At 35.4% G+C, this 25874-nt stretch overlaps 4 protein-coding genes across 4 annotated transcripts; 3 read left to right on the top strand and 1 right to left on the bottom strand.

Annotated features, from left to right (window-relative positions):
• Positions 1–4399: 4399 nt before the first annotated feature.
• On the top strand, positions 4400–6996 carry LOC146997041 (uncharacterized). Its single transcript, XM_085816339.1, has 3 exons — positions 4400–5095; positions 6229–6534; positions 6629–6996. The coding sequence occupies exons 1-3, from the start codon at positions 4478–4480 to the stop codon at positions 6980–6982; spliced, it is 1278 nt and encodes a 425-aa protein (XP_085672465.1). The 5' UTR covers positions 4400–4477; the 3' UTR covers positions 6983–6996.
• A 74-nt stretch (positions 6997–7070) lies between these two features.
• On the top strand, positions 7071–10127 carry LOC146997040 (uncharacterized). Its single transcript, XM_085816338.1, has 9 exons — positions 7071–7430; positions 7509–7589; positions 7692–7950; positions 8059–8385; positions 8481–8777; positions 8870–9114; positions 9194–9281; positions 9388–9679; positions 9778–10127. Exons 1-9 carry the CDS (start codon positions 7078–7080, stop codon positions 10065–10067), a joined length of 2232 nt encoding a protein of 743 aa, XP_085672464.1. The 5' UTR covers positions 7071–7077; the 3' UTR covers positions 10068–10127.
• Positions 10128–11901: 1774 nt separating this feature from the next.
• On the top strand, positions 11902–12640 carry LOC146997039 (uncharacterized). The gene is made up of 2 exons (XM_085816337.1): positions 11902–12238; positions 12338–12640. The coding sequence occupies exons 1-2, from the start codon at positions 12091–12093 to the stop codon at positions 12625–12627; spliced, it is 438 nt and encodes a 145-aa protein (XP_085672463.1). The 5' UTR covers positions 11902–12090; the 3' UTR covers positions 12628–12640.
• A 5283-nt stretch (positions 12641–17923) lies between these two features.
• On the bottom strand, positions 17924–19721 carry LOC146997038 (uncharacterized). Its single transcript, XM_085816336.1, has 3 exons — positions 19132–19721; positions 18901–19029; positions 17924–18793 (listed from the first exon to the last, which is right to left on the bottom strand). Exons 1-3 carry the CDS (start codon positions 19162–19164, stop codon positions 17942–17944), a joined length of 1014 nt encoding a protein of 337 aa, XP_085672462.1. The 5' UTR covers positions 19165–19721; the 3' UTR covers positions 17924–17941.
• Positions 19722–25874: the final 6153 nt, after the last annotated feature.

Genomic DNA, 25874 nt, shown 5'->3' with positions numbered 1-25874 from the left:
ATACTACGATGACGGTAACAAGTACCGCAACAGGATCGTTACCGGTGATGAGATGTGGAATGCTCACTTCACCCCCAGGAAATTAGAAACTCTCAACCAATTGGCGTCACAGGGATCCCCGTGCCAGGACGAACTTCAAGCAGACACTATATGCACGGAAATTGATGTGCAAGGTATTCTGGGACAAGAAAGGCATTCTGCTCATTAACTTCTTGGCGAGTAGTGCTACGGTCAAAATTCAGAACAAATGGTTTGGGGTGATCAGTGCTGGTGTTGTGTTGTACCCGACAACATCTGATGCATACGGCGAATTCCATAGGTGTCTAATCCTCCATCCTATAGCTCCCATCTTGTTTTCAAGTGTTTCCACTTGTTCTTGCATCTGAAGATTTTCCTGTCCGGGCATCACTTTACCACAAGAGAAATGTTGCAGGCAACTGTGACAGGCTGCCTTCCTTCCCAGGCGGCAGACTTCTATGAGACCGGACTGGATATACTTAACCGACGATATAACAATTGGTACAGTTCCGATGCTTGTTATGCTGAGAAGCAGCTGAAATATAGCTGTATCTTTTGCAGTAGGTCTTTAAAAGTCATAGTGCTTTGTTTTATTATGGTGTGCGGGAAATTGATTTTTCAGATGACCCTAGTATTGTTTAAATAATCATAATCTAAATCAGTATCTAACCCATTGAAATCATCATCTAAATATAAATCTCCAAAATCCAATCAAATTCATCCGCTAAATTTAAATCAGCATCTAAGTCAGCTAAATAATCATAAATACTCAAAAGACATCATCATTTCAAACCATCATATATATATCATCATTATCATCATTGAAAACATCGCCAAATTAAGATAAATCATCATCGTTCAAATCAACAAAAAAATCAGTATAATAATCTAAATCTTCATCATCAAGAACATCATTCTCATTTGATCAGTATCTTCATCATCTAAACCATGTAAATGATCATCTAAATTTTTATCTAAATCACCAGAATATAGATTATAAAATTATCACCAGATAAATCAAAATCATCATCTAAATCATTTAAATTATCCCCCATCATCCAAAACATATCATCAGTTTAAACCGTCGGATATATCATCGTCAATAACCTCATCGTCGAGATAGATAAATTATAATCCTCCAGTTCACCTAAATAGAAAGCAATGTAACCCAAATCATCTTCTTCATCGTCATTTAACCATCGTCTTCACTGCCGAAACCCTCTAAATTATTCTATAAATCACTATCATATCAGCTACAAAATCGTCATCAGTCAAATCTATATCATCATAAAAATCATCTAAATTTTCCTCACCACACAAAACACATCATCATTTTAAACCATCGTATCACTATCACCACCGTCAGAATAAAATAAACCACCATCACACAAATAACATCATTCCATACTGATCAAACGCAACTATATATCATCTCCACCATCATCATTGAAGTCGTCAAATAAAAAAAATCACCTAAATAAAAAGTACTATCACATAAAATTTTATTACCATCATACTCAATTAATCATATTCTTCATCACTATAACATATAATCACGATAACTTAAATAAAGAATCATCAGCAGTTAGTGTAAATCCTCATCCTTAAAATACCAGCTAAATTTTTTAAATAATCATCATTTAAATCAAGATTTTTTTTTTTTTTTTTTTTTTTTTTTTTTGGTGTTTCGCTACTATAACATCCAAACGAGCCAGTTTCATTTAGATACATACATGTACAGGTAAAAGTGTTGGAACTTCATTAAAGATTGCACATCTATAGCTCCCAATCACTAACCGAATAGAGCACGGAGGGAAGGCCAGAAGAAGAATAAACCTGCTGATAGTTCTTTAAAGAGAGATTTAGACGTTAGTTTTTAAGTGAGGAAGACAAAAAGGGAGAACTGTTAATAGAAGAAATGAAAAAAACTAGAAAAAAGTTCATTAGAAGGTAGTAATAATATTGTAGTGGGTAAATCAATTATTAGCCCACCGGATGAGACCAGATCTCGAAACTTCGTGCTGTTGGGAAAGGAGGGAAATCTAATAAAACAAGTTTTACATCAAGCTTGTACAGAATACTAGCAGCTTCGCTGCCAGCCTTCGTCTGGCTTTTAAATGTACCGGAAAAATGGCTGAAAGGAACACCAAACGTTAAATTTAAAAACAGCGTAGAATTTTACTCTGCAGAACAACTTCATAAAAAAATTATTACGTATAGCAAAATTACAATGAAATAAGCAATATCACTTAATACAAATATTAATTATCCTAATAAATAAATTAACCAACTTCCCTTTGCAAAATCTTAAGAACTCAAATGGTATAAAGGAGGTTCCCTTAATGCAAATAATTATTATCCTAATAAAAAATTAACCAACTTTCCGTTGAAGAAAAAAAAATGTGCAAGCAAAATATGCGAAGTGTACTCAGAAGCTTCATTTAAAAATCTTTTTAAAGTTACAAACTATTATCAGTTTTCCAAAATTCTTTTTGTAAAAGCAGTCGCATGGATGAAAGTTTTACGTGTTCAAAAAACAAAGAAAAATAAACTGTACATTTTTAAAAATAAACTTTTTTAGAAAATATCCCTTTGAAAAGGTGTTAAGCTCCCTTTGTTAAATAAATTCGTATTTAATCTATTTATTGAAACAAGAAATTTATTTTAAGTTCGTAAAATATCTAAGTGCTTACGTTTCATGACGATTTGAAAATGGAATGTGTAGAGTAAAATCTCGCTTTCCTATAGCCCATTATGTCTCAAAATGACGCGATTTCGTCACAAAACATAAAATAAAAAAAATTCGAATTCGAATTTCGAAAAAATCGCTTCGAGGTGCACTGGCCCTTGTCTAGATACACCTATGTAGCAAATTTTCTAGCCGTTTGAGTAGTAAGCGCAGGTAACCGTGCTACGGAAGTGACGTCACAGAAAAGGGGCGTGGCTTGGATCACGTGACCGGAAATGCCGCCATGTTGTCGAGTGGAGTTGAGTGGTTTCGAAGTGGAAGTGTTTGTTTGAAAGTGGAAGTAGGAGTGAATAGAAATTTCAGAATTTAAGTTTTTTGGAAGTTTCATTTTTATTGTGTGGCATCGACACTATTTTTTATGTTTATGGCAACGAACTCTTGAACTACGTGTTTGGAATGACATCACTTTTAATTTATTATTTTTAATTATTTGACATGTGATTAATATTATTTTGTTATTTGATTAATTTTTAATACGTCATTAATTTTAACTTTTTAATTATTAACTATTATTTTTAACTATTTAGTACATCATTATTTTACTTATTACCTTTAATGAATTTTTGTGGAAATTAATATTATTTTCCCTGAATTTTAAAAGTAACTCCACGGCTGAGATTCGAACTCGCTATCTCTGGGATGGGAGTGTAGCGCTTTACCGCTCGGCTAAGCCCTTCATGTTATCAAACCTGTTATTTTTCCGTTTGGAGCGAAAATCACCATGACGTCATAGGCTGGGGGGGAACAGGTAAACGTCATCTCTTTCACGTTGCAGGCTGTCGAAACCGCTTCACGCTTTCTGCATCCGCCGTGGCGAACGTATACAATCTTAACAACCAATCAGCATTCCGCTAACAATATCTATCTTATTTCAGCCAATCAGCGTGTTTGTTTCTTATATATCGCCTATAAATTCGCTAGCTTTCACGATTTCATCATTTCTACTCTGATTCTTGCTGAGTGAACGTCATTTTGATTCTGTTATTTTCCTGCGCCATTTCGTTTTCTTGTACACGATGTCTGCTAAACGAACTTATTCTGCATCTAATGTAAGTATTTTTTCGCTTGTACTTAATGTCTAGATTACTATTTTAAACACGAATTTTATTTCTTTTTGAATCTTTTATTTATTTAAATTTTTAATTGCCAGGTCCTGTTTGAAGATCCTGACTTTCCTTTTCGGGACTCAGATGACGATGTAAGTTTTTACACGTATTTTTAACGCACTTTTTTATTTAACGTATTTTATTACTATTTGAATGTATTTTAAACGTATTTTATTTTATTTTGATAGTTAATCGATGAAGTGGATCAGATTTTTCTGGAAAGTCCTATGGATCTACCCTTGTATTATCAAGTGGGCTCCGGATTTGAGGAAAATATTTAAGTATATCTTTATTTAAGTATTTCAGCATTTTTAGATTTTATTAGAATATTTTTTCTCAGTATTAAAAATGCATTTATTTATTTTTAGACTTCTCCGTCATCAGCTCGTGGGTCTGTTTTTATGGCTGGTTCCGATGAACGTTCGGTGTGTATTTTTCTTTTTTGCATTATTTATTAAAATAATGTCTTTTTGAAAATGTTTCATTATTACTGAAACTTATTTTTATTTTTCAGATCGATGAGGAGATTGTGCTCGAAGAAAAGTCTCGTCGCCGAAACCATAAATATCAGTCCGAGGAGATTACCTTCCGAGCTAGTATAGATATGGAACGGCTGCCTCAGAACGTACAACGCATCCCGATGGTCCGAATTCCGGACACCGTCCGGGAACTGTTTGAGCAGCTTATTCGCCGAACGACAACTAATCTGGGTCCCTCGGACCTCATCCGATTTTGTATCCAAGCAGAAGGGCTGGATAAACCGATAAGTACTTCCCTCATGACAGTTTCGACTTTAACAGTGGAAAAGATTCTGGCTGCCGTGATGAAAGTGTTGCAGTCGAAAGACAAAATTGAGCTAGATTCAGGATTCGCGGTGGATGTCATCACCATCAGACGACCTGTGGGTGCCGGAGGAAATCGGAGAGTCATCAATATCTCCATAGACAGATTGAGAAAACAGTCTATTTTGTCTATTCCTTACAATGAGGAAGGACTGTGCTGTGCCAAAGCCATTGTGTATGCCTTAGCACATTTGAAAAAAGATACGAGTGCCATCAAAGCCATGAGAAATCGCAGTCGGCCAGCTCTTGTGAACAGGGCCAAGGAACTCCATGTGGCTGCAAATGTGCCTCTAGGTCCCTGCACATTTACCGAAATTGCCAGATTTGAAGAGCACCTGGATACTCAAATTGCAGTCTTCTCATCGGAAAATTTGAATCAGGTAAGTCAGTTTTTCTCAAGATATTTCTGCTTATAAATATTAGCCTTAAATTACCTAAACCTTTTCTACATATTTATTTTAATTAGATTTAACTTCTTTTTTATGTGACAAACTGTAAAATTTATTTTGGTAATGAATAGTTTTAAAATTTGAGATGCGCACATTATAGTTTATACATGCAGGCAATTTGTTTCCATGTTAAAAATATAATTTGACAAAATGCACAATGAACTTTAAATTTTAAGATTAACTTTTATGCATACATATCATTCGTATACATGTTAAAAAATATAGCAGTTAAAAACTGATTTCTAAAATGTCCGATTTTTGAATGATTTTTAGAGAAAAATTTCTGCATGATGCATTTTTCATTTCCATGTTAAAAAATATAATTTGTCAAAATTGAACGCATAGTGAATTTTTGACTTGCTCTAAATTTTAAGATTATATTTTATGCATATTCAAGCATAGAATCCATGAATGTATGCAGTTCGCTTCGATGTTAAAAAATATACCTTGTACAAATTAAATGCATAGTGAGATTTTAGTTTACATAAAATTGTTAGATTCATTTCTTATTTTATGTATGCAATTCGTTAAAACTTTCACTTTTAAAAATTTTTATTTTTAGAATACTTTAACTTTTTAGATTTTATTTACATGTATGCACAAAGGCAATTTGTTTCTATGTTAAAAATATAGCAAAAAGTGAACATTTAGGCATATATTTCTGATCATTTAAATGTTAAAACTTTAACTTGTAAAACTGAATGCATGGCGAATTTTTTAGATTGCGTTAAATTTTATGCATAAATGCATGCATGAATGCGGTTCGCTTCGATGTTAAAAATATGACTTGTAAAAAAAAATGCATGAAGAATTTTTTATTTTTAGATTCATTTTATGCATGCACACAATTCATTAAGATGTTAAAACTTTAAACTATAAAAAATGAATTCACGATGAAAATTTTTTTTGTTTTTCTTTAACATATATGCATGTAATTACTTTCGATGTTAAATGCATTAGGAATTTTTAGATCGCTTTATGTATGCAATTAAATGTTAAAAACTGGTTTTACTTTGATTTTTTGGAATTCAAGAGAATTTTGTTTTTGTCTTGCTGTATCTTAGGTGGTGTACAAAGGAAGAGAGAGGGCACAACGGATCAATTTGTGGCTTCACGATGGACATTATGATGTCATTAAGTCCCTGAAAGGGTTTTTTGGTAGCAACCATTATTGCACAGCATATGAAAAGCCGTATGATCATCCGGAAAGCCATAGATGTGCCAATGCGTGCCCTATATGCCTAAGGACTGATTGCTTTCCAGGCCAGCCCCAACGATGCCCGGACTGTGACCGTCTCTGCCGATCCGATGCCTGTTATGCAGCACACAAAGCCCTCACTGGAAACCAAGACTTTTCACTTTGCGATAGGGTAAGTGTTTTGAAAATATATGTTAATGACCAAAGTTATTTATCATATAATTTTCTCAAAATTGTTATGTTAAAAAAAATTATTGTCGTTACAGGTATACCAGTGCAGGGACTGCTGCCAAGTGATCCGGAGGCGGGATTGCCCTAAAGATCTGCATAAGTGCGGTACCACCAAATGTCCGTCTTGCGGCCAGTTTGTCGTGGCTGCTGAGCACCGCTGTTATTTGCGTCGTGTTGCTCCGAAGAAGTCCGAGGACAAGTTCATCTTTTTTGACTTTGAAACGGACCAGTCTTCGGGGGAGCATCTCGTAAATTTCGCGGTGGCTCAGTATGCCGACGGCACTGAAAAGGTGTTCCCGGGTTACGAAGCATGCCAAGATTTCTGCGTATGGCTGTTCTCTACAGAGCACAAGGGCTTCACCGCCGTGGCACACAACATTAAAGGGTAAGTTAAAATCCTATAATTTGCATGCTTTAATTATGACTATGCTTTCAATATTATTCATAATATTTTTTTACTTACAGGTTCGATGGGCAGTTCGTGATGGCCTGGCTCCTGGAGCAAGGCACAGCGCCGGAGGTGATCCCTAACGGGTCTATGATCATGAGTGTAAGACACCCCAGTCTCAATATTCGGGTCATAGACTCGTTAAACTTTTTACCGATGGCGTTGGCCAAACTACCGGGGTGCTTCGGTCTCAGCGAGTTAAAGAAAGGATACTTCCCTCATCTCTTTAACTCGAAGGAAAACCAGAGTTATGTCGGACCGCTACCGGACCCCCACTATTACAGCCCGGATACCATGAGCACTTCAGCCCGACAAGCATTTCTGTCCTGGCATGACGAACACAAGGGGGATGTGTTCAATTTTCAAGACGAGATGCTGGCCTATTGCAGGTATGTTTTTTCCTTTTTCTTGCTTTAATTTTATATTTTATGTTTCGTATATTTAACATTTTCTTTTTATATTCATAGATCGGACGTGGATATTCTTCGCCGCTGTTGTCTGGAGTTTCGAGCCCAGTTTTTGGATGTGGCGAATGTGGATCTATTCCAGTAAGTTATTTTCTTAATTATTTTATACAGTAATGATCATGTTTACAGTTATGTTCTTATAGACTAATCATGCTCATGAAATTGTTCTTTTTTTCTTTTCAGATACGTGACCATTGCGTCAGCGTGTATGGCAACGTATCGGAGTGGCCACATTCAGCCTAACACGATTGCCATGGTACCCACACACGGCTACGTCAACTCCACGAATTACAGCCCTGATTCGATCCGGTGGTTGGACTTTGTTGCTGCTTCGGAAGGCATTGCCATTCAACATGCGTTGAATGGTTCCGGAGAGCACAGAATCGCCGGAATCTCGGTAGACAGTTTCTGCCAAGCAACTCAAACCATCTATCAGTTTCAGGTAAGAAAATATAACCATTTCTTTTTCTATGTGATTCCTTTTTAATGATTTTACACTTTTAATGTTAATTTACATGTGGAACACTATTAATATTTTGTATTATTTTAGGGCTCTTTCTTCCACGGGTGTAGTTCCTGTTATGACGGTGATGTCATTCATCCGCTAAAAGGGGTTTCCATGACAACGTTGCGAGAGAAAACGGAAGAGACCACACGAAAGCTTCGCACCCAGGGTTTCCACGTCATAGAAATGTGGGAGCATGAGTTTCAGAGAGAAAAAGAGGAAAATCCGGATCTCCAAACTTTCCTGGAGCAACACCATCTGAGGGACCGGCTTAATCCTCGAGACTCATTTTTCGGAGGACGGACAAATGCCCTCAAATTGTTCCATGAGGGAGACGCTAAATATGTGGATTTCACATCCCTCTATCCATGGGTTCGTACTTTTTTTATTATTTTAAAACCTTTTCATGGATGATGTGTTTTTCTGATTTTTATGTATGTTTTTTTTTACTTTGTTTTATTTCACAGGTGAACAAATATTGCGTCTACCCTGTAGGACATCCAACAATCATTACGGAAAGCTTTGGGGATATAGAAAATTACTTTGGACTTATCCAGTGCCGTGTGATTCCTCCTCGGAATCTCTATCTCCCAGTACTGCCCTATCGGTGTAGGAAGAAGCTCATGTTCCCCCTGTGTCGGACTTGTGCCTTTCTACAGTCTCAGTCTTCCTGTACCCACACAGACGATGAAAGAGCTCTTATCGGAACGTGGGTATCGGAAGAAGTCAAGCTGGCGATAAAGAAATGTTACCGCGTCACACATGTAAGTATTCAAAGATTATTTAAATTATTTGTCATAACCCAAATTTATTTAAAATCTTTTGTCATAACTGAAATTTATTCTTTATTTTCTAGATTTACGACGTCTATCATTTCAAAGAATCGTCTACTTCCCTGTTTCGTTCCTACATTGATCTCTTTCTGAAGATCAAACAGGAAAGTAGCGGTTGGCCTTCGGAGTGTGTGACGGAAGAAGCCAGACTGAAGTACATTCGCCAGTATGAAGAAAGAGAGGGCGTCAAGTTGGACGCTGGAAAGATTTCCAAGAACCCTGGGCGTCGACAAGTTGCCAAGCTGGCCCTGAACAGTTTCTGGGACAGGTAAGATGATTTCTTTTGGACTTAAACTTTTTGTAAACATTTTTAATTCTTTGTGATTTATGTTGAATTTTTGTTTCAGATGGGGCATGAACGTCAACAAAGCCCAACTGACCTACGTACATACGGTGCCAGACTTTAATAAGATGTTGGCGGATCCTACTAAAAAAGTAAGTTTTCTTATCGATTTTATCCATCTATAAGCTTAGTGTGTTTCAAACTGTTAACTCATAACTATTTTGAACTGTTAACTTATGATTCTTCTTTTATTTTCAGATCAAGGATGTCTTTCTTCCCACGCCTGAGGTGGCTGCCATTTGCTGGGAATCTTCAAAGGAGTTTGTACCGCAGGATGCCTCGACCAACATTTTTCTAGCAACTTTTACGACAGCTTGGGCTCGTCTCAAGCTGTATAGTGAAATGGAGAAGTTGGGTCGAGACGTCCTTTATCACGACACAGATTCCATCATCTATGCCTCAAATGGTTGCAACGATCCCCCCTTAGGAAACTTCTTAGAAGAATTTACCGACGAACTGGATGAAGATGTTATCAAAACCTTCGTGTTAGGTAAACACCTTTAAAAAGTTCCTTATTTAATATGTACCAAAAAATGTTTAATGTTTTTTCTATTATCTCTTTTTTCTCATGATGTTTTATTTTTTCAGGAGGACCGAAAAACTACGCATACCAGACGGCCACTGGGAAAACCTGCTGCAAAGTCCGAGGATTTTCATTGAACTTCCGGAATTCCCAGTTGCTGAATTTTGAAGCCATTAAAAGTCTGGTCTGCAGCCTCGACCGAAGTGAGATCATCTCTCTCCACAACCCCTGCAAAATCACCCGAGAAGCGAAGAGAAGAAAGGTGGTGAATAAACCGGAAACAAAACTGTACAGAATTGTGTTGGATAAAAGGGTAATCCAACAGGACTTGACCACCTTACCATTTGGATTTTGAAAATAACTTTTGTAAAAATGTATGGTATGTACAAAAAATGTTTGTGTGTAAAAAGATGTTATGCACAGTATTTGTGTGTAAAAACGTATTTAGATAAATAAACAGAAGTTTGAAAATTATGGTGTTTTTTCTTTTTTCAAAGAATGGCATGAAAGGTAAGTTTTTATTGTTTTAAGAAAATTGTTATATTTTTTCAAAAATTATTATTATATGTTAGTTTAATTAGAAAGAAAAACATAACACAAATAATCAGAAATTAACTTTTATTCATATCTCAAAGTATTACACATGTCATTACAATTTTAGCCACAGCTGCGAAGAGGATTTTCTTTTAGGTCTAGCATACATAGTTTTTACATTCATTAAATGTTTGTTTTTGACAAAGTCTTGAGGAAAGTTGTTAACATTCAGTACATTTTTAAACTGTTCAAAGGCAAAAGGTTTTTGAGTTCTATTTCTCAACAGAAAGTTTATCAACTGAACAATGTCAGAGCCAGAAAACACATGATCATCCAGAATGAGTTCTTTATTCTGTGTCCAGGAAATCTGATGCTCTTTTAGAAAATCTATTATTTTCTGTGCCGATCTTTTCTGCTTCACAGGAACTGTTTGCATAATTTCTTTTTCTATATCTTCTCAGAACGTTGTTCAGGCGGTTGTTCTTCGGAAGTGTTCACATGAGGAAATGTAACATACTTTTGCAGAACTTGGATGTACAATTTAGACTTTTCTTCATCGTCCATTTTCTTTTTTAAGATGTTTTGAATTTGGGTATCTAAATCACTCAAATGTTCATCTTCAAACTGGTGCATACGATCCAGGGTACCAGCGTAAATTTCTTACTGTGTTCCATGGATAAGAGAGGATAAGACACTGACAGCTGCAGGAATCAGGAAAGATAGGAAACCGTCACCTTTTTGAACCAAAAGACGCCTTTTCTTAAAAAGAGGTACTTTTTTGTCCGCTAGCTTTCTTAAAGTTCTTTTGAATGGGGTGAGTCGATTTTTGACGCGTTTTGTGATGGGTACGTTTGCTTTTAGAAGATTTAAAACGCATTCACAAACTGATTTGATGAGATGATTTTGGCACTTTTTCAGTAGAGCTGCTTTTGTCCGACTTTTTCCTAACAATTTTAAATAATCCACATCCTTCTGATGAGACATTCTGATGACAAATGAGCTCTTTTTCTTGCACACTTTCTTTTATATAGGTCGCAAATGCAGCTGCTTTGGTTAAAGCACAGCAATTAAATCCATTTGCATGAATCGAACATATTAAAGAACTTTTCTTTTTAAAATTTTCTATCTTAGGACAATCTAAACTTATGATGTCTCTACCTAATAAATTTTCTAAAAATAATTTCTTTTCTAACCCTTTCACGTATATGACAGAGTAAACAGATGACAAATATTGCAAAATAATACGAAGATGAGTATAAGGTAATACACCCTCACTCCAGTTCATGTGATGACGATTTTTTGTGACCCAGGCAAAACACTTTTGCTGAGATCGTGATAATGTTTTTCAAGGTTGAGGAGGTAAAAATGACCATCAACTGTGATATCCTTCATGCACAGAATACAAGGCTAATTCTTTAACAACGTAGCAATGAGGCATCCATTGAAAGCCTTCGAAATCGATCACGATGGGAGAAGACATGTTAGCCATTCGACGTCTCAAACTGAAATGAACTATCGGGGCTGGTAGACATAGTATTTATCCCCAGGAAAGATGCCAGACTTTAATAAGATGTTGGCGGATTCTACTAAAAAAGTAAGTTTTCTTATCGATTTTATCCATCTATAAGCTTAGTGTGTTTCAAACTGTTAACTCATAACTATTTTGAACTGTTAACTTATGATTCTTCTTTTATTTTCAGATCAAGGATGTCTTTCTTCCCACGCCTGAGGTGGCTGCCATTTGCTGGGAATCTTCAAAGGAGTTTGTACCGCAGGATGCCTCGACCAACATTTTTCTAGCAACTTTTACGACAGCTTGGGCTCGTCTCAAGCTGTATAGTGAAATGGACAAGCTGGGTCGAGACGTCCTGTATCACGACACAGATTCCATCATCTATGCCTCGAATGGTTGCAACGATCCCCCCTTAGGAAACTTCTTAGGAGAATTTACCGACGAACTGGATGGAGATGTTATCAAAACCTTCGTGTTAGGTAAACACCTTTAAAAAGTTCCTTATTTAATATGTACCAAAAAATGTTTAATGTTTTTTCTATTATCTCTTTTTTTCTCATGATGTTTTATTTTTTCAGGAGGACCGAAAAACTACGCATACCAGACGGCCACTGGGAAAACCTGCTGCAAAGTCCGAGGATTTTCATTGAACTTCCGGAATTCCCAGTTGCTGAATTTTGAAGCCATTAAAAGTCTGGTCTGCAGCCTCGACCGAAGTGAGATCATCTCTCTCCACAACCCCTGCAAAATCACCCGAGAAGCGAAGAGAAGAAAGGTGGTGAATAAACCGGAAACAAAACTGTACAGAATTGTGTTGGATAAAAGGGTAATCCAACAGGACTTGACCACCTTACCATTTGGATTTTGAAAATAACTTTTGTAAAAATGTATGGTATGAAGGCGATACGTTTCACTTGTTTCAGGTCGTAAATCAATCAACAAGTAACTGAAAGGGGCTGAAGTAGCATCTTGAAAAATTTCTTGAAAGGCCTTTACTTTTCCGGGGAACATTTGTCTAGCTAAAGGCATAATTTGACTTTTATCTCGAGGATTTTTGTATAAGACAAGGTAATGGGAATTTAAATGAATGTTTCTCATCTCTTTGCCTTGGTGAAAAAAATTTTGCGTTATAAAAATGACTGAAAGGTTTCGGTGATGACTTCTTTTTGTAAAAAGTTTGCTTAAACGGGTATCGCTTGCTAGTTCAGACATTAAATCGTCTATAATAATTAAAGCATTTTGGAGAGTCTGCAGGTTAGATGGTAATCCTTCTTCAAAATTAACATTTTTCATGGAATTAAAAAGAGGTTGATAACTGCCGTAGCAATAAATAATATGAGTTGGCATAGGATGGAACATTTTATGATCTATCAATTTCTTCGCAAAAAATGTTTTTCCCGATCCTGTGGGTCCGCTCAGAAGACAAGTCGAAGGGTGTACTAACTTGGGCAGTTCCATTTTTGTAAATGACAGGAACAAGAAAATATTGACTTTTATACTTTACAGAAAATCTCTAAACAGTCTTTAAGTATATTGGCAATCAGAAGACATTCGCTCCTTGAATCCACAATATTTTTCGTAAATTCCAAACAGTGATTTTTGAAAACATTTAAAGAGCTTTGAACGCATTCACAAATTGTTTCTCCGCAATGTGGGTGATTTAAATAAAAATTGGGAAACTCGTGGCACTTGATAAAACCTATTGAATCAATCTTTTGATAAATTTTATAAATGTCAAGTGTTGTTTTATTTTGAAAACAGTTGAAATCTTGTTTAGATGTCCATTGGAGATGAGTCCAAATTAGGAGGGCCATACTTGAAAAAATCCACAAAACTAAAATAACAACAACAATTTTTTGTCTTTCCATGTTCGTGATGTTTAACACACTGTGTATGGAGAGCCCTTTTATACCCCAAAATGTGTTATCTAAATTGTTGTTACACGAGTTTTGTTTAAATATATGTAGAAACAACACAAAAGAAATACAAGACACAATTTTTAAAATTAAAACAACTTTATTTTTTAAAAATCATGTTTACACCATATCTTTTCTTGACAAATTGAAATATTCGGAAATCATAATTCTTTCCGGTTAACGGTGATACAATGAGTTCCATACAGAGTCCTTGACATCGTTTAATAATAAAATAAATACAATATTGTCCACATACATTAGAAGTTAAACTTTGAAGCGAAATCTTGTTCCAGCGAACATGACGATATTTCTTGACAAAGGATGCGATATCTTCTCCATATACTTCGGGAGGGAGTCCATAAGAGTCGAAAAATTCAAGAGTCTGTTGATCTGCAGGGTAGACAGCTAGCCAATGAGTTCCTTTTTCATCATGCTTGTCCGTATTCAGCACCAGTGCACATGGAAAATTTTGAATCACAGGTATTTTGTCAGATGGGAAAATACCCGCATAATATCTCGAAGAAATAGGATCTCGAGATAAGATTTGATGAATCTGTGATGAATTCATCAGTTTCCAAAATCATACAGAATATTTCGAGCTTTATTGATTTCTATCAAATCTTCAAATTCAGCATACACTAATAAGGTAACAGTTTGTTCTAAAGGACTGTCAAATTTTATTTCTAATCTTAAGTTGCTGTGTCGAATCAGATTTAAATGAGAGCCATCACAAAGATCAGGTGACAAATCGAAGCGAAATAAGGAATATCCCTTTGAAAATTCTGATCTTGAAAGGTAAAGTCCTCGGTCGTCTGCATTTGTAAATAAATTCTGATAAGCTCGTATAAAATGGTTTTTCTCAAAATTAGGTTGAAGAGGATTATGAGGTACCGGTTGACCATCTACATAAACGCCGATAAAGTTCATATTATCACCAGGGCTAACTCTCACTTTTCTTACAAACAACGAAGCATGTTCGAGTACGACTTTAAATTCACCATCTCCCAGTAAACAAAATTCGGGTTTGCTGCGTTTGAGTTTAATCTTCATATCCACCATATTCAACAAAAGTCTTTCTTGATGAAACATATCCAAATGCAACCGGCCAATCATATCGACTGAGGCACTCAGTTTAAACAATTCTGCTCGTTGGTTGAATCCTTCGTTCGGCTGAGTATCTTGAGTATCAAAAACATTCATACGTCCTGCTGTATCTTTAAAAAACAATTCTGATGAAAGTTGCGAAGTTTTTGTATCAAATCCATGATTCAGTAATTTTTCTATCATGGCTCTGTAGGGATAAGTGTTATTACTGGTAGAAACGAGTCTTTCATTTAAACTAATATCCACTTGTGAAAACATGGAATGTAAAAAGAGATTGACAGGTCCCACTTTACTTTCAGCCGTGATTGGCTTGCCATCATTTTTTAAAATTTTCACTTTGACGTAGAGTTGTGTCTGTAATAAGTCTAGGTAGTCGTCTCCGCTTTTAGAAACATTGAATTCAACAGGACTTCCTTCCGACACATTGGCTAATGTGAAATTCAACCCACTGACCTTTTTCTATCACTGTTTGAGTGGGAGGTAACGAAAATAAATCCAATTCGGATTTTGCGCATTCTGGAGAATCTTTTAACAGGAAAGCCATTACGAGTCAAAAATATCACGTCGTGACACCTTCCTGGCTTTAGACGAAATCAAGCGTTTGGGGGTTTTGCGCTTCCTTTTAAACCTTCCATGACCGATCATCTCGTCTGCTTTCTGAACTGCTTTCCTCGCTAATTTTTTTCCAGCTTCTTTAGATCTGGTTTTGAGGGACACATTAAAATTTTTGCCCGACAATACGTCGTTCGCAATCTGTGTTCCAGTCCGTAAAGCTTCTTTTCCCACTGTCTTTGCCCCCCTCATCAAAAAAGGCATGGCACTGCGAAACAGTTTTGCAAAAAATCCACCAATCCCATAACCTTTCTGTAAAATGGTTCCTTGATAGTAAGGTAGTTCATTTCCAGTTTGAGCTACATAATAATCTTCAAATTTTTTCGTACAACACGTATAAGGCACTCTCATTTTGATGCTTCTATTCTTGCATACACAATTCAAATGAAATGGATTTTCAAATGGATGCTTCTTTTATAGAATTTGTCTGAGGCGAAAATGCAATACAAGAAATACTTTGCCTCTTTCGAACGGCACTAAATCTCCAGAGTGAAGTCTTATGTCAATATGTATAGTCTGAAACTGCTGACGAATGACTGGCAGGTAAAAGGGTCTGGGATAATGAGCGTTTATGATATCCCCATCATTTCCTTCCACCGTGACAATTTTTAGCAACGGAGCTTGTACATCTCCAATGATTTGAGGCTCTACGAGATCACAATATACATACATGACAGAAAAAGAGGCTTTTGAATCGGCTACAAAAGGACTTTGCTCCAATCCTTTGTAAACACCAGGCTCGAATCCTAAAAGTTCAGCTAATCCTTCATGAAGAATGACACTGCATTTTTCGTCAGTCTTAATGGTCACTTGTTTCGTGACAGGATGATAACTGGATTCAATCTTATTTTTATGAGAGGGTATTTTCATGGCTTTTAATAAATCTGGTATCGTTTCATAACATCCTGGAGGAACTCTTCTCCCTTCCAGTTTTCCATCTCCTAAATGAAATCCAAATAAATTGTTGTCTTTTCGGACGTTATACCACGTGTGAGGGTAAATAAAGTCCACAAGAGATAATTCCCACTGATTATTTAAATCAATCGGCGTAGGAAGCTGAGTGGTAAATTGCGATATTTTGTTGTCTGGGAAAAAGCGCATGGAGCTGTCGCTGATCAGTGTGATAAAGAAAGACATGTTTCTTCAAATGAGAGGTAAGCAGAATGTACAGGCCTTTTATAGCATCCTAACATCTTCTACCCAAGCATTCAAGCTTTCGGGGTACCCCTGAAATTTCACAAAATATTCCACTTTCCCTCGACGTTTCCTCTTTTTCAAAACTTTTTCTACCGGCTAATAACCAGAGTCGGAAACCTTTTGAAGTTCTTGTTTGTAAAAGGTCCCTTGTATGACTTCTCCTGCTAAATCTTTCAGTTTGTAGACGACAGGAGTCCTCCGAATAATTTTATAGATTGTAAAAATTTCTCTTGTCCAGTTTTGTTCATATCCTTTCTCGAACAGCATTTTTGCTCGGCTGATGCGCACCGTGTCTCCAATCTTTAAATCGGTAGGAACATGTTTTTTTACTGATTTCTGATCGTACAATCTTTTCCAAATTTTTTCTTGATTTTGTAATGTAACCGATGAGGGTTCCGTCTTAATACTTCGATGCCATGTATTGTTATAACTGGATATCAATTGATCTATAACATCAATATATTTTCGTGTATTCATTTCAGTAAATTATTTCCACATTTTAGTTTTAAGGGTGCGATTAAATCTTTCCACGACAGAAGCTTTGGTTGCATTATGTGTCGTAAAAAAGTGAATGTTTTTCTTTTTCAAAAAATCTTGAACTTGCTTATTGGTGAACTCTTTCCCGGCATCTGTTTGCAAAGATTCGGGTGTACGTTCCGAAAATATCTTTTCGAAAGCAGATTTGATAGACACCGATGTTTTATCTTTCAGAGGGATAGCCCAAGCGTATTTCGAAAGGATGTCTATACAGGTCAGCAAATATTTATATCCATCATTAAAAGAGGCCAGGGATTGCATATCCACTAAATCAGATTGAAATTGCTCGTTTAAGCCTCCGACGATGACTCTGTTTCTGGGAAATTTGTGTCGCACGGGTTTGTGTAAAGTATGAGAATCTTTGGTTTGCAACCATTTCTGTATGTCTTTTGTTTTCACGCGACCTTTTAAAGCACGATGTAAAGCAGCAACACCCCCGAAACTCGCGGGGACCTGAGGATCCCGATAGGTCTGAGCTAGAGCTGAGTTCATTGCAACAATTATTATGATCAAAACGTGCACTGATATTCATTTATATATGTTTAAGAGGAAAATAATAACTCGCCTATATAAAGATTTTATAAATATGACATAAACAAGAAAGAAAGTGAACATAACAACTTAAAGGTTGAACAAGTAATGATATATATGTTTACGAACAACCATATTTATATTCTTTCTAATCGATAAGTTCGTACTAAATAAAAACTATATGTAACAAATACAATACTATACCTTTTTTTTCATTTAAAGATTGTCTGAATCAAAGAATGATGCCATTGTAAAATAAAATAACATTTTATTGAGCATCTATTTTTACAAATATTCATAATATTCAGTACCAAAGGCACCATACTGTTCTAAGTTTGTTGGACAAAAAGTTTCTCTTACTTCGTTTAATACATCAGTTAAACATACAGATTTTAAAAAGTCCTTGGTGATATAGTGAGCAGGTTTCAATAACATTAAATAGGGTTCTTCACCGCAAATATTTCCATAAAATTGTCTTGCAATGTCTATAGGATGTAATCTCACAGCAAGTGAATTCACAGTTTCTGTTTTATGAACAGCGAGTTCTTCACAGTCTATGAGCTTGGGATATTTTAGTTCTCCTTGCTGCTGAAGGAGCTCTTCAAGCGATGTTTTTAGAATAGTTTGAAGGCATGCTTTTCCCATAGAAAGATCGAAGGATTCTGGAAGAGTTTTCTCACTAATAGGTTCGTCGGATACGCTTTCATAAGCTTCACAAAAGTTCATGCTTTGATAAACGAGGTTGGTGACAATGTCACTGATACGGCTAAAGTTTGTTAGCAGTTCTTCCCACTGCGCAGTCGTAATGCTGAGGCTACATTTTGTCTCTCCTGTCGAAGAGAGTTGAGTCAAAGTGAAGTGGTCATCTTTATATGTAACTACAATGTTCTTGGGCAATTCCAAATTGAGTGTCAGCAGGTCTGGTTCCTCCACTGTCATGATGGTTACGAGAACATTCAAACACCATGGCTCAAAGTTTACTCCTCGTCTTGTCGGATAGTAAGCTTTACCATATTTAGCATACTCTCGGATGTGCACAGTCACTTTTCCCTTGTAAATGCTGGGTCCCACAAAGACATTGTTTCCCATGTGAGTGAGTTCCTTTGGAATAGCCTCTTCGGTAAAGAGTCCTTTGCGCTGAAAAGGAAAAAAAATGGTAAGTCGGTTGGCAGATAAAAGAACATACATAAAAATGAGGTAACATAAAATAAAAAAAAGTTTATAAGCTTTTCGTAAATACGTACTTTTTTCTCGAAATGGGATGTTTCTTCTGCTTTTCTTTTGGCACAAGAGCTATCTGATTCTCTTGGAACATCATGGCTCAACACTTCATCATTCAAAGGCATGGATTCTTTCTCCAATAGATTTTCCATCTGAAAAATAAAAGGCAAATTAAGCCCACATTGCACTTTCACAAATAAATTTTTAAAAGATTAACACTCTAAAAAATAGTATGTTTTCGAAAAGTAACTTACCTCTGCAGCGTTGTAGTTTCCTAGCTGATCCATATTCGAAGCGGAGAAGAAACAGATAAAAGTCCGACGAAGAAAATAACAAGGATCGTCCAAGCAAAAAATGTGCGTACACTCAAGGCAAGAGCAGGGAAAGAAATGCTGAACGTTTCTCGTGACAACTCTATATCAGGTAGGAACTCTTTATTTCATCTGAATGCTGATTGGCTAAGAGGCGGTTGGTCCATTATTCAGAGAATCTGATTGGCCACAGAAAAATGTATTCGTTCGCCTAAGCGGAAGCACATAAAGATGTAATAAGGCAGACGCCATTTTGAAAAATAACATGCCCAAACAGGAATAGGTGATGTCATCCTCCCGATGCCGTTTTGTAAAAGCACGCATAAACTGATGATGTCATTCCAAACACGTGGTGTAAGAGCTCGTTGCCACAAAAAATAAAAAAATAATCGTTGCCACACAATAAAAATGAAACTTCCAAAAAACTTAAATTCTGAAATTTCTATTCACTCCTACTTCCACTTTCAAACAAACACTTCCACTTCGAAACCACTCAACTCAACTCGACAACATGGCGGCACTTCCGGTCACGTGATCCAAGCCACGCCCCCTTTCTGTGACGTCACTTCCGTAGCACGGTTACCTGCGCTTACTACTCGTGTGTCTATTAGCTTACGCGCAGCGCGAACGAAAGAAACACACACAACACACAGACAGACTCTTTCTTTTATTATATGTAGAGATATCATATGGCAAATTTGGAATAATTCTTAAAATAGAAGAAAAAATGTATGTAGCATAATACATTAAGTATACAATAACACATAATGTGCCATTATAACAAAATTTTGAATTTTCCAAATTAGGAATAAAATGCTAAAATAGAATATATCATGACAAATACAGAATAGTACTTTAAATATGGGAAATAAAATATAGCTTAATACATAAAGTATAGAATAGTACATAATATATCATATAATAAAATTATAATTTTGAATAAAGTGCTAAAATATAGGATAATACATGATGTAACATATAATAAAATTAATAAAACAGAAGTATAACATGTAGAAGAGAATAAAAGTGTATTTTAGAGTTTCATGATCACAAATAGTTTTCAGTATTCATTAGGCAGAGTTCATAAGTCATTAAAATGTTCATGATTACAGAGATCATAAAAACTTCCTCGTTTAAGTTCATATACTTTACATCACTCATACAATATTCATAGCTCATTTTTGTCATGACACAGCAAATCAATATCATGACTCGCCTTTTCAGTTCTAGTTTACTCTCACGACTCAATTTTTATATTTCATTCTGTTTATTATGAATTTTGCAAGGCGTTTTTTATTACGATCAGTACAAATAAGTATTTGTGACAAAGATCGATAATTATCTTAAAATTCTACAAATGTGAAAATTAAATATTTTGTTATATTTCGTCTGTTGTAGATGGGGTTACTCTGCATAGATTTAATCCAATTGTGTTAAGTTTTGGTGAATTTGTTTCATATTAGAATGAAGATGTTGAAGTTTGCTGATCGTTCTTTTGAATGATATATCAATATTTCTGGGTGCGAGAATATGAAATTTTTCTTGAGAGGACATGAGAAAAGATAATGATCACTGTCTCCTTTCTAGCAGCATATACAGATGTCAGTGTCTATTAAGTTTCCTTGATGAAAATAAACACGATATGGCCTATGGCCAGTAATATTACATGTTAAAAAGGATTTTGTACTCTTGGTGTCAGTATCGCAATAGGGGTAGAATTAGTAAGTTCGTCGACCTGTAGATGCGTTATTCCATTGTTCTTGGCATATTTGGGTAATTTGTTCTTTTATGCAGAGTCGAAGATAAGATTTGGGAAATTTCGTATATAGAAAATTGCTTTCTTGATTAGGAACAGCTTCTTTGCAAGTTTGTCGAATGTTTCGTTACCGTCATTTCTAACTATGGCCTCTTATCCACGATATATGAATTTTTAAATTATCTGTTTTTTTAGAGAGTTTATTGATGTCATAAGCAATAGAAGACTGATTTTCTGGGTTAGAGATAGTACGGTCAGTATGGCAGTTTGACGGTCGGTATTAATATTTAATTCTATAATTAAATACTTCAATTGAATTGTTTTTAGTTTTAGTGTTTCTTGCTGTTGTTATTTGTGTGTGTGATACAGCAGGAGATGTCTATTGTAAGGAGCAGGGCACATTTCGTAATCCTCTGTGATGTATATGGTTTTGTCATAAGTAATATTATGGCGAAGTTGATATATTGTAGAATAAATTACTTCCTGAATGGATTCGACATGGAGTGGAATAGTTCCAGCTAAGATATTAAGAGTAGTACTGGAGGTAGTTCGAAAGCTTCTGGTAATATTAAGCGTAAATTGTCGTTGTGTTGAGGTAAGAATTTTTTCTTTTCTTGTGGTTATAGGGAATTTCCAGATGGCAGAGTCGTAGGTAATCATTTTGGTTATTACTGTACGATATAGTAATTTGGTGATATGGCGATTTAAACCCCAGGTTATGCCATGCACATGTCGAAGATTTTGACTTATAGAATGTGTACGATTTTTAAGTTCTTTGAGATATTCGATAAGTTGTTGTTTTCATGTATTATAATTTCCTAGGTATTTGATTGATTTAGTATGCTTGATTTTTTTCGCCATTTATTTTAACAGAAAATTGCTTAGTAAGATTTTGTCCAGGTTTATGATTTGTCATGATTCTAGATTTGGAGGATTAAATTTCAAGTTTAATTTTCTTGCATTCTTGCTGGAATATGGCTATTATTTCTTGACAATTTCTTCGAAGGATTAAATGGGACCTTCCACTGATAACAAATGCGACATCATCGGCGTAAGCAGTAACTTTAGCAAAAGAAAGCTAGGCACTTTTTATAATTTTATTAAATGTAATATTCCATAATTCTGCGCTCATACATGCGCCTTGTGAACATCCACGAACTTGTTTTCTTCTGATTAAAGTATTATTATATAAAATGAGACTATGGCGATTATGAAGGAAATTATTGATAATTTGATAGATATTATAAGGACATTCAATATTTCTAAGTGCTTCTGTAATTGAAGGCCGCCATAATGAACCAAAGGCTGATTTAAGATATAAGCTGATTATTGCCGAGTGTAGGTTATTGATTTTATTAACATCGATTTGATTTAGGACTGCACTGTTTGCATGAATGGTAGATTTTTGGTGCCTAAATCCATACTGATTTACCTTGATAAATTTTTGATGGTGAAAATGGTATTCAAGTCTTCCTATAATACAACGTTTAAGAATTTCTCCAAGAGCTTGAAGAAGGTTAATTGGCCGATAGGAATTAGGATTATCAGGAGCTTTTTTCTTTTTGAGGAAGAGTGTGATTTGTCCTGTTTTTAAGCAGTCTTGAAAAATACCAATTTGAAGACATTTATTGCAGATTAGAATTAGCTTAGGATTTTTTCGTGGAAGTAGATTAAAACGAATTAATCTTTGTTCAGTTGAATCATCATATATGTTTTCTTTTGGTAGAATAACATCTAGGATGTTTTCCAAAGTGATCTTCGTAACATTTTTATCATTATTTCCCGTATTAGTGACTGTAAGTTGCGTTGGGTGGAAGATTTTGTTGGTTTCAATTTTGTACAATGAGCCATATGTATCCTGGTTGTTTGAACAATAGTTGCACCATGCTTAACGTTTTGCAGATATTATTTGCTTTTTATATGAGGCTTTTCGTTTTTTGTATTTTTGAAGCAGGTTGAGTCGTTCTTCATCAGTTTGCGATGATTTGAGTTTTCTTCGTAATGCTCGTGTTTCGTGTGTTTCTTTGCGGAGATCTTTCGTCACCAGTTGATTTTTATAATGGGAATTGATGATCTTTTGAAGAAGATATGTTCTTAGGTATCTTGAAACTTTCTGATAAGTTCCTTGGTAATATTATTAAGTTCTGGTTTTGTTGTACAGAGAATAATAGAATTTAGAAAGTGATTTGAAATTGGATTGAACTTTTGTTGAAATTTCTTTTCTTTGTTATTATTGATTTTAAATCTTGTAAGGACAGTAAAGGACGTATATTCAGTTGTATCAAAAGAGATATATTTGTTATCAGATTCGGTGTTCATCTAGTATTGATCTGTTGTTAATTTTATTATCAAGATGTGTTGTAGAAATAAGAAGATCAGTCCAATCTTTATTGTAGGTATTATCAAAGGTAGGTCCGTCTGTAAAATGATTATGTAGAATGAGATTGTTTGCATTTAAAAATTCTTCAAGTTTTTCTCCTCTGTGATCGGTTTGTAAGTATCCCCATTAAGTACTATGAGAGTTAAAGTCTCCACTAATAGCATGCGGACTATTATTATGTTGTAAGATTTCATTTAGTACGGATAAGGTTTGATTTGGATTTTGGACGGAGATATATAGATACTAGTAATAAGAAGCTGAGATGCATTAGTGTTGATTGAAATTGTGATTATATCTCGAGTATTAAGCATTATTGTAGAATTCCATTTATTGTTTGTAATGAATATGGCTGTACGAGAAGATAAAACACCAGTTGAAGCATGACGTTGAATAATTGTCCAGTTATTTGGAATTCTTCCTATTTTGCCAGTGATGCAATAATGTTCTTGTGTTATAATAAAATCTGCCAGATAATCTATATGATACTGACTTAGTTGGTCGATGGCGGTCTTTTCTCTTTGAAAATTTATTTCGAGAAAGCGGATGACATTATTATTCATTTTATTGATGGAAATGGTGTATAGATAGTCTGGAGGATCTTGCATTATTGTTGATAATATGTATTGGATTTTACTCGTCTAACTTCTGTTTGATATGTGGACCAGTAAGTAGCTAAAGCTGGATGTTTACAGTCAAAGTTTGCTTCATACTTTTCATTGTTAATCCAGCAGTTTATGCAGTACGGAGTTTACGGGAAGAACGCAAGAAACATGATAATTTCCGATGAAGAATGAGCATTTTGGTTTGTTTCTCTTATGGGAGAAATCCTGGCAGATTTGACATCTGCGTAAACCGATAAACTCGGTTATTTTATTGGTGCGCCATCCAATATATATTTGTTTTTTACTCATAAAATTTTGGAAAGTTTTACCGTGACATTTTATGATCCATTTATGAGTATTATTTTGATCATTCAGTTTAAATAAAGGTCTTAGCTCGGAAATATTATGTTTCTTGGGGTATAATTTGAATCAGTTCATCAGAGTTGAAATTTTTTGGAATATTATGAATTGTGCATTTTGGTATTCTGGCTTCAGGAAATTTTATGTTAACTATATATTTTGCAACTCTTTTGGCAATGAGGTTATAGCTAATGTTTTTCTATATCTTCTGGATTATGACAGTGTATTGCAAGGCCCCCTTGAAGAAGGGTGTTTCCTTTTTTGAAGTTGATTTTTAATGTTTCCAGTGGTATTATTTGCAGTGGTATATGATTTATTTGTTCTATTTTTCTTTCTCGGGTCTTGCTTCGTTTGGTCATTAAATCAATCGTTCTACAGTCGTTATCCAGGTCTGGCTCTTTTCGCAGTTCATCCGGTTTCCTTTTCGCGTTTGACAGTTCTTTTCCGGTTCCAGCTTGTTTTTCAGATTTGAATTCTTTTCCGTTTTTTGCTTCTTTTCCAGGTATTGCGTCTTTTCTGACTCGTCTATATTTTCCAGTTCTGGCATCTTTTCCGGCTCTTGCTTCGTTTCCTGTATTTGCATTTTTTCCAGTTTCTTCTGCCTTTTCAGTTCTTCTTTGTTTACTTGTTTTTGTATCTCTTCCAGTTGTTTCTCCATTTTTAGTTCTTCTTTCTTTTCTAGTTTTTGAATCCATTCCAGAGTTTGCTTCTTTTTCAGTTCTTGCTTCTTTTCTTGTTTCTGTTGCTTTTCCAGTTTTTGTTTGTTTTTCAGTTCTTCCTTCTTTTCCAGTTTTTGCTTCTTTTTCTGCTCTTGTTTCATTTTCAGTTCTTGCTTCTTTTCAAGTTTTTGCTTCTTTTCCTGCTCTTGCTTCCTTTTCAGTTCTTGCTTATTTTCCAATTCTTGTATCTTTTCCAATTCTTGTATCTTTTTCGGTTCTTGCTTCTTTTCTCGTTTTTGTATCTTTTCCAGCTTTTGCTTCTTTTTCAGTTCTTGCTTCTTTTCTCGTTTTTGTGTCAATTCCAGTTTTTTCTTCTTTTTCAGTTCTTGATTCTTTTCCAGTTTCTCCTTCTTTTCCTGTTCTTCCTTTTTATTCAGCTCTTGATTCTTTTTCAGCTCTTGCATCTTTTCCTGTTCTCGCTTGTTTTCTAGTACTTTCTCGTTTTCCAGTTTTTGCTCCTTTTCATGATCACAAGGAGGGTTTTCCAATCTACAAAATAATCAGTATATCTTTATTTCAGTAGTCAAAAAGTGAAAGTAATGCAACGGAGATCCCGTTTAACATGTAGAACATTTTCATATTTAGATACTATATAACACTTTTGGCTCAGTTTCATAGGGAAAAATCTCCCCGTAGATTCATTGCCTGACAGAATTTTTTTTCTACAAAGGGCGAATTTGTAGTTTTCGTTGTTAGGACCTAAAGCCAAGCAGAGAAATTAACTCTTTCGCATCGAAGTCGCCCGTAACGCCCGTTCATTCAGGCAACAGCAAACCGACCCAACACCTCGTTTATTTTCTACCTAGTTCTTTCCCCTCCACGTTAGTGTGTATGGCTCATTGGTTTCGCGAGTTGTTAAAGGACATGTC

This window comes from Stegodyphus dumicola, chromosome 5 (genome assembly GCF_044657685.1).
Source record: "Stegodyphus dumicola isolate Sdum_Otavi_A_Nest chromosome 5, ASM4465768v1".
NCBI classification, from domain to species: domain Eukaryota; kingdom Metazoa; phylum Arthropoda; class Arachnida; order Araneae; family Eresidae; genus Stegodyphus; species Stegodyphus dumicola.
The sequence above is the reverse complement of the archived record's forward strand: the minus strand, read 5'-3'. Positions and strand labels throughout refer to the sequence as shown.

Bases quoted from the DNA above. Each gene is read 5' to 3' on its own strand.
- LOC146997040 (XM_085816338.1), top strand. From the start codon at position 7,078: ATGGCCTGGCTCCTGGAGCAAGGCACAGCGCCGGAGGTGATCCCTAAC. The intron at 7,431-7,508 runs GTATGTTTTTTC...TTATATTCATAG, and splicing joins GAGATGCTGGCCTATTGCAG to ATCGGACGTGGATATTCTTC. The intron at 8,386-8,480 runs GTTCGTACTTTT...TTTATTTCACAG, and splicing joins TCACATCCCTCTATCCATGG to GTGAACAAATATTGCGTCTA.
- LOC146997041 (XM_085816339.1), top strand. From the start codon at position 4,478: ATGGAACGGCTGCCTCAGAACGTACAACGCATCCCGATGGTCCGAATT. The intron at 5,096-6,228 runs GTAAGTCAGTTT...GCTGTATCTTAG, and splicing joins CATCGGAAAATTTGAATCAG to GTGGTGTACAAAGGAAGAGA. The intron at 6,535-6,628 runs GTAAGTGTTTTG...TTGTCGTTACAG, and splicing joins ACTTTTCACTTTGCGATAGG to GTATACCAGTGCAGGGACTG.
- LOC146997039 (XM_085816337.1), top strand. From the start codon at position 12,091: ATGGACAAGCTGGGTCGAGACGTCCTGTATCACGACACAGATTCCATC. The intron at 12,239-12,337 runs GTAAACACCTTT...TTATTTTTTCAG, and splicing joins TATCAAAACCTTCGTGTTAG to GAGGACCGAAAAACTACGCA.
- LOC146997038 (XM_085816336.1), bottom strand. From the start codon at position 19,164: ATGGATCAGCTAGGAAACTACAACGCTGCAGAG. The intron at 19,030-19,131 runs GTAAGTTACTTT...TTTATTTTTCAG, and splicing joins GAAACTACAACGCTGCAGAG to ATGGAAAATCTATTGGAGAA. The intron at 18,794-18,900 runs GTACGTATTTAC...TTTCCTTTTCAG, and splicing joins CATCCCATTTCGAGAAAAAA to CGCAAAGGACTCTTTACCGA.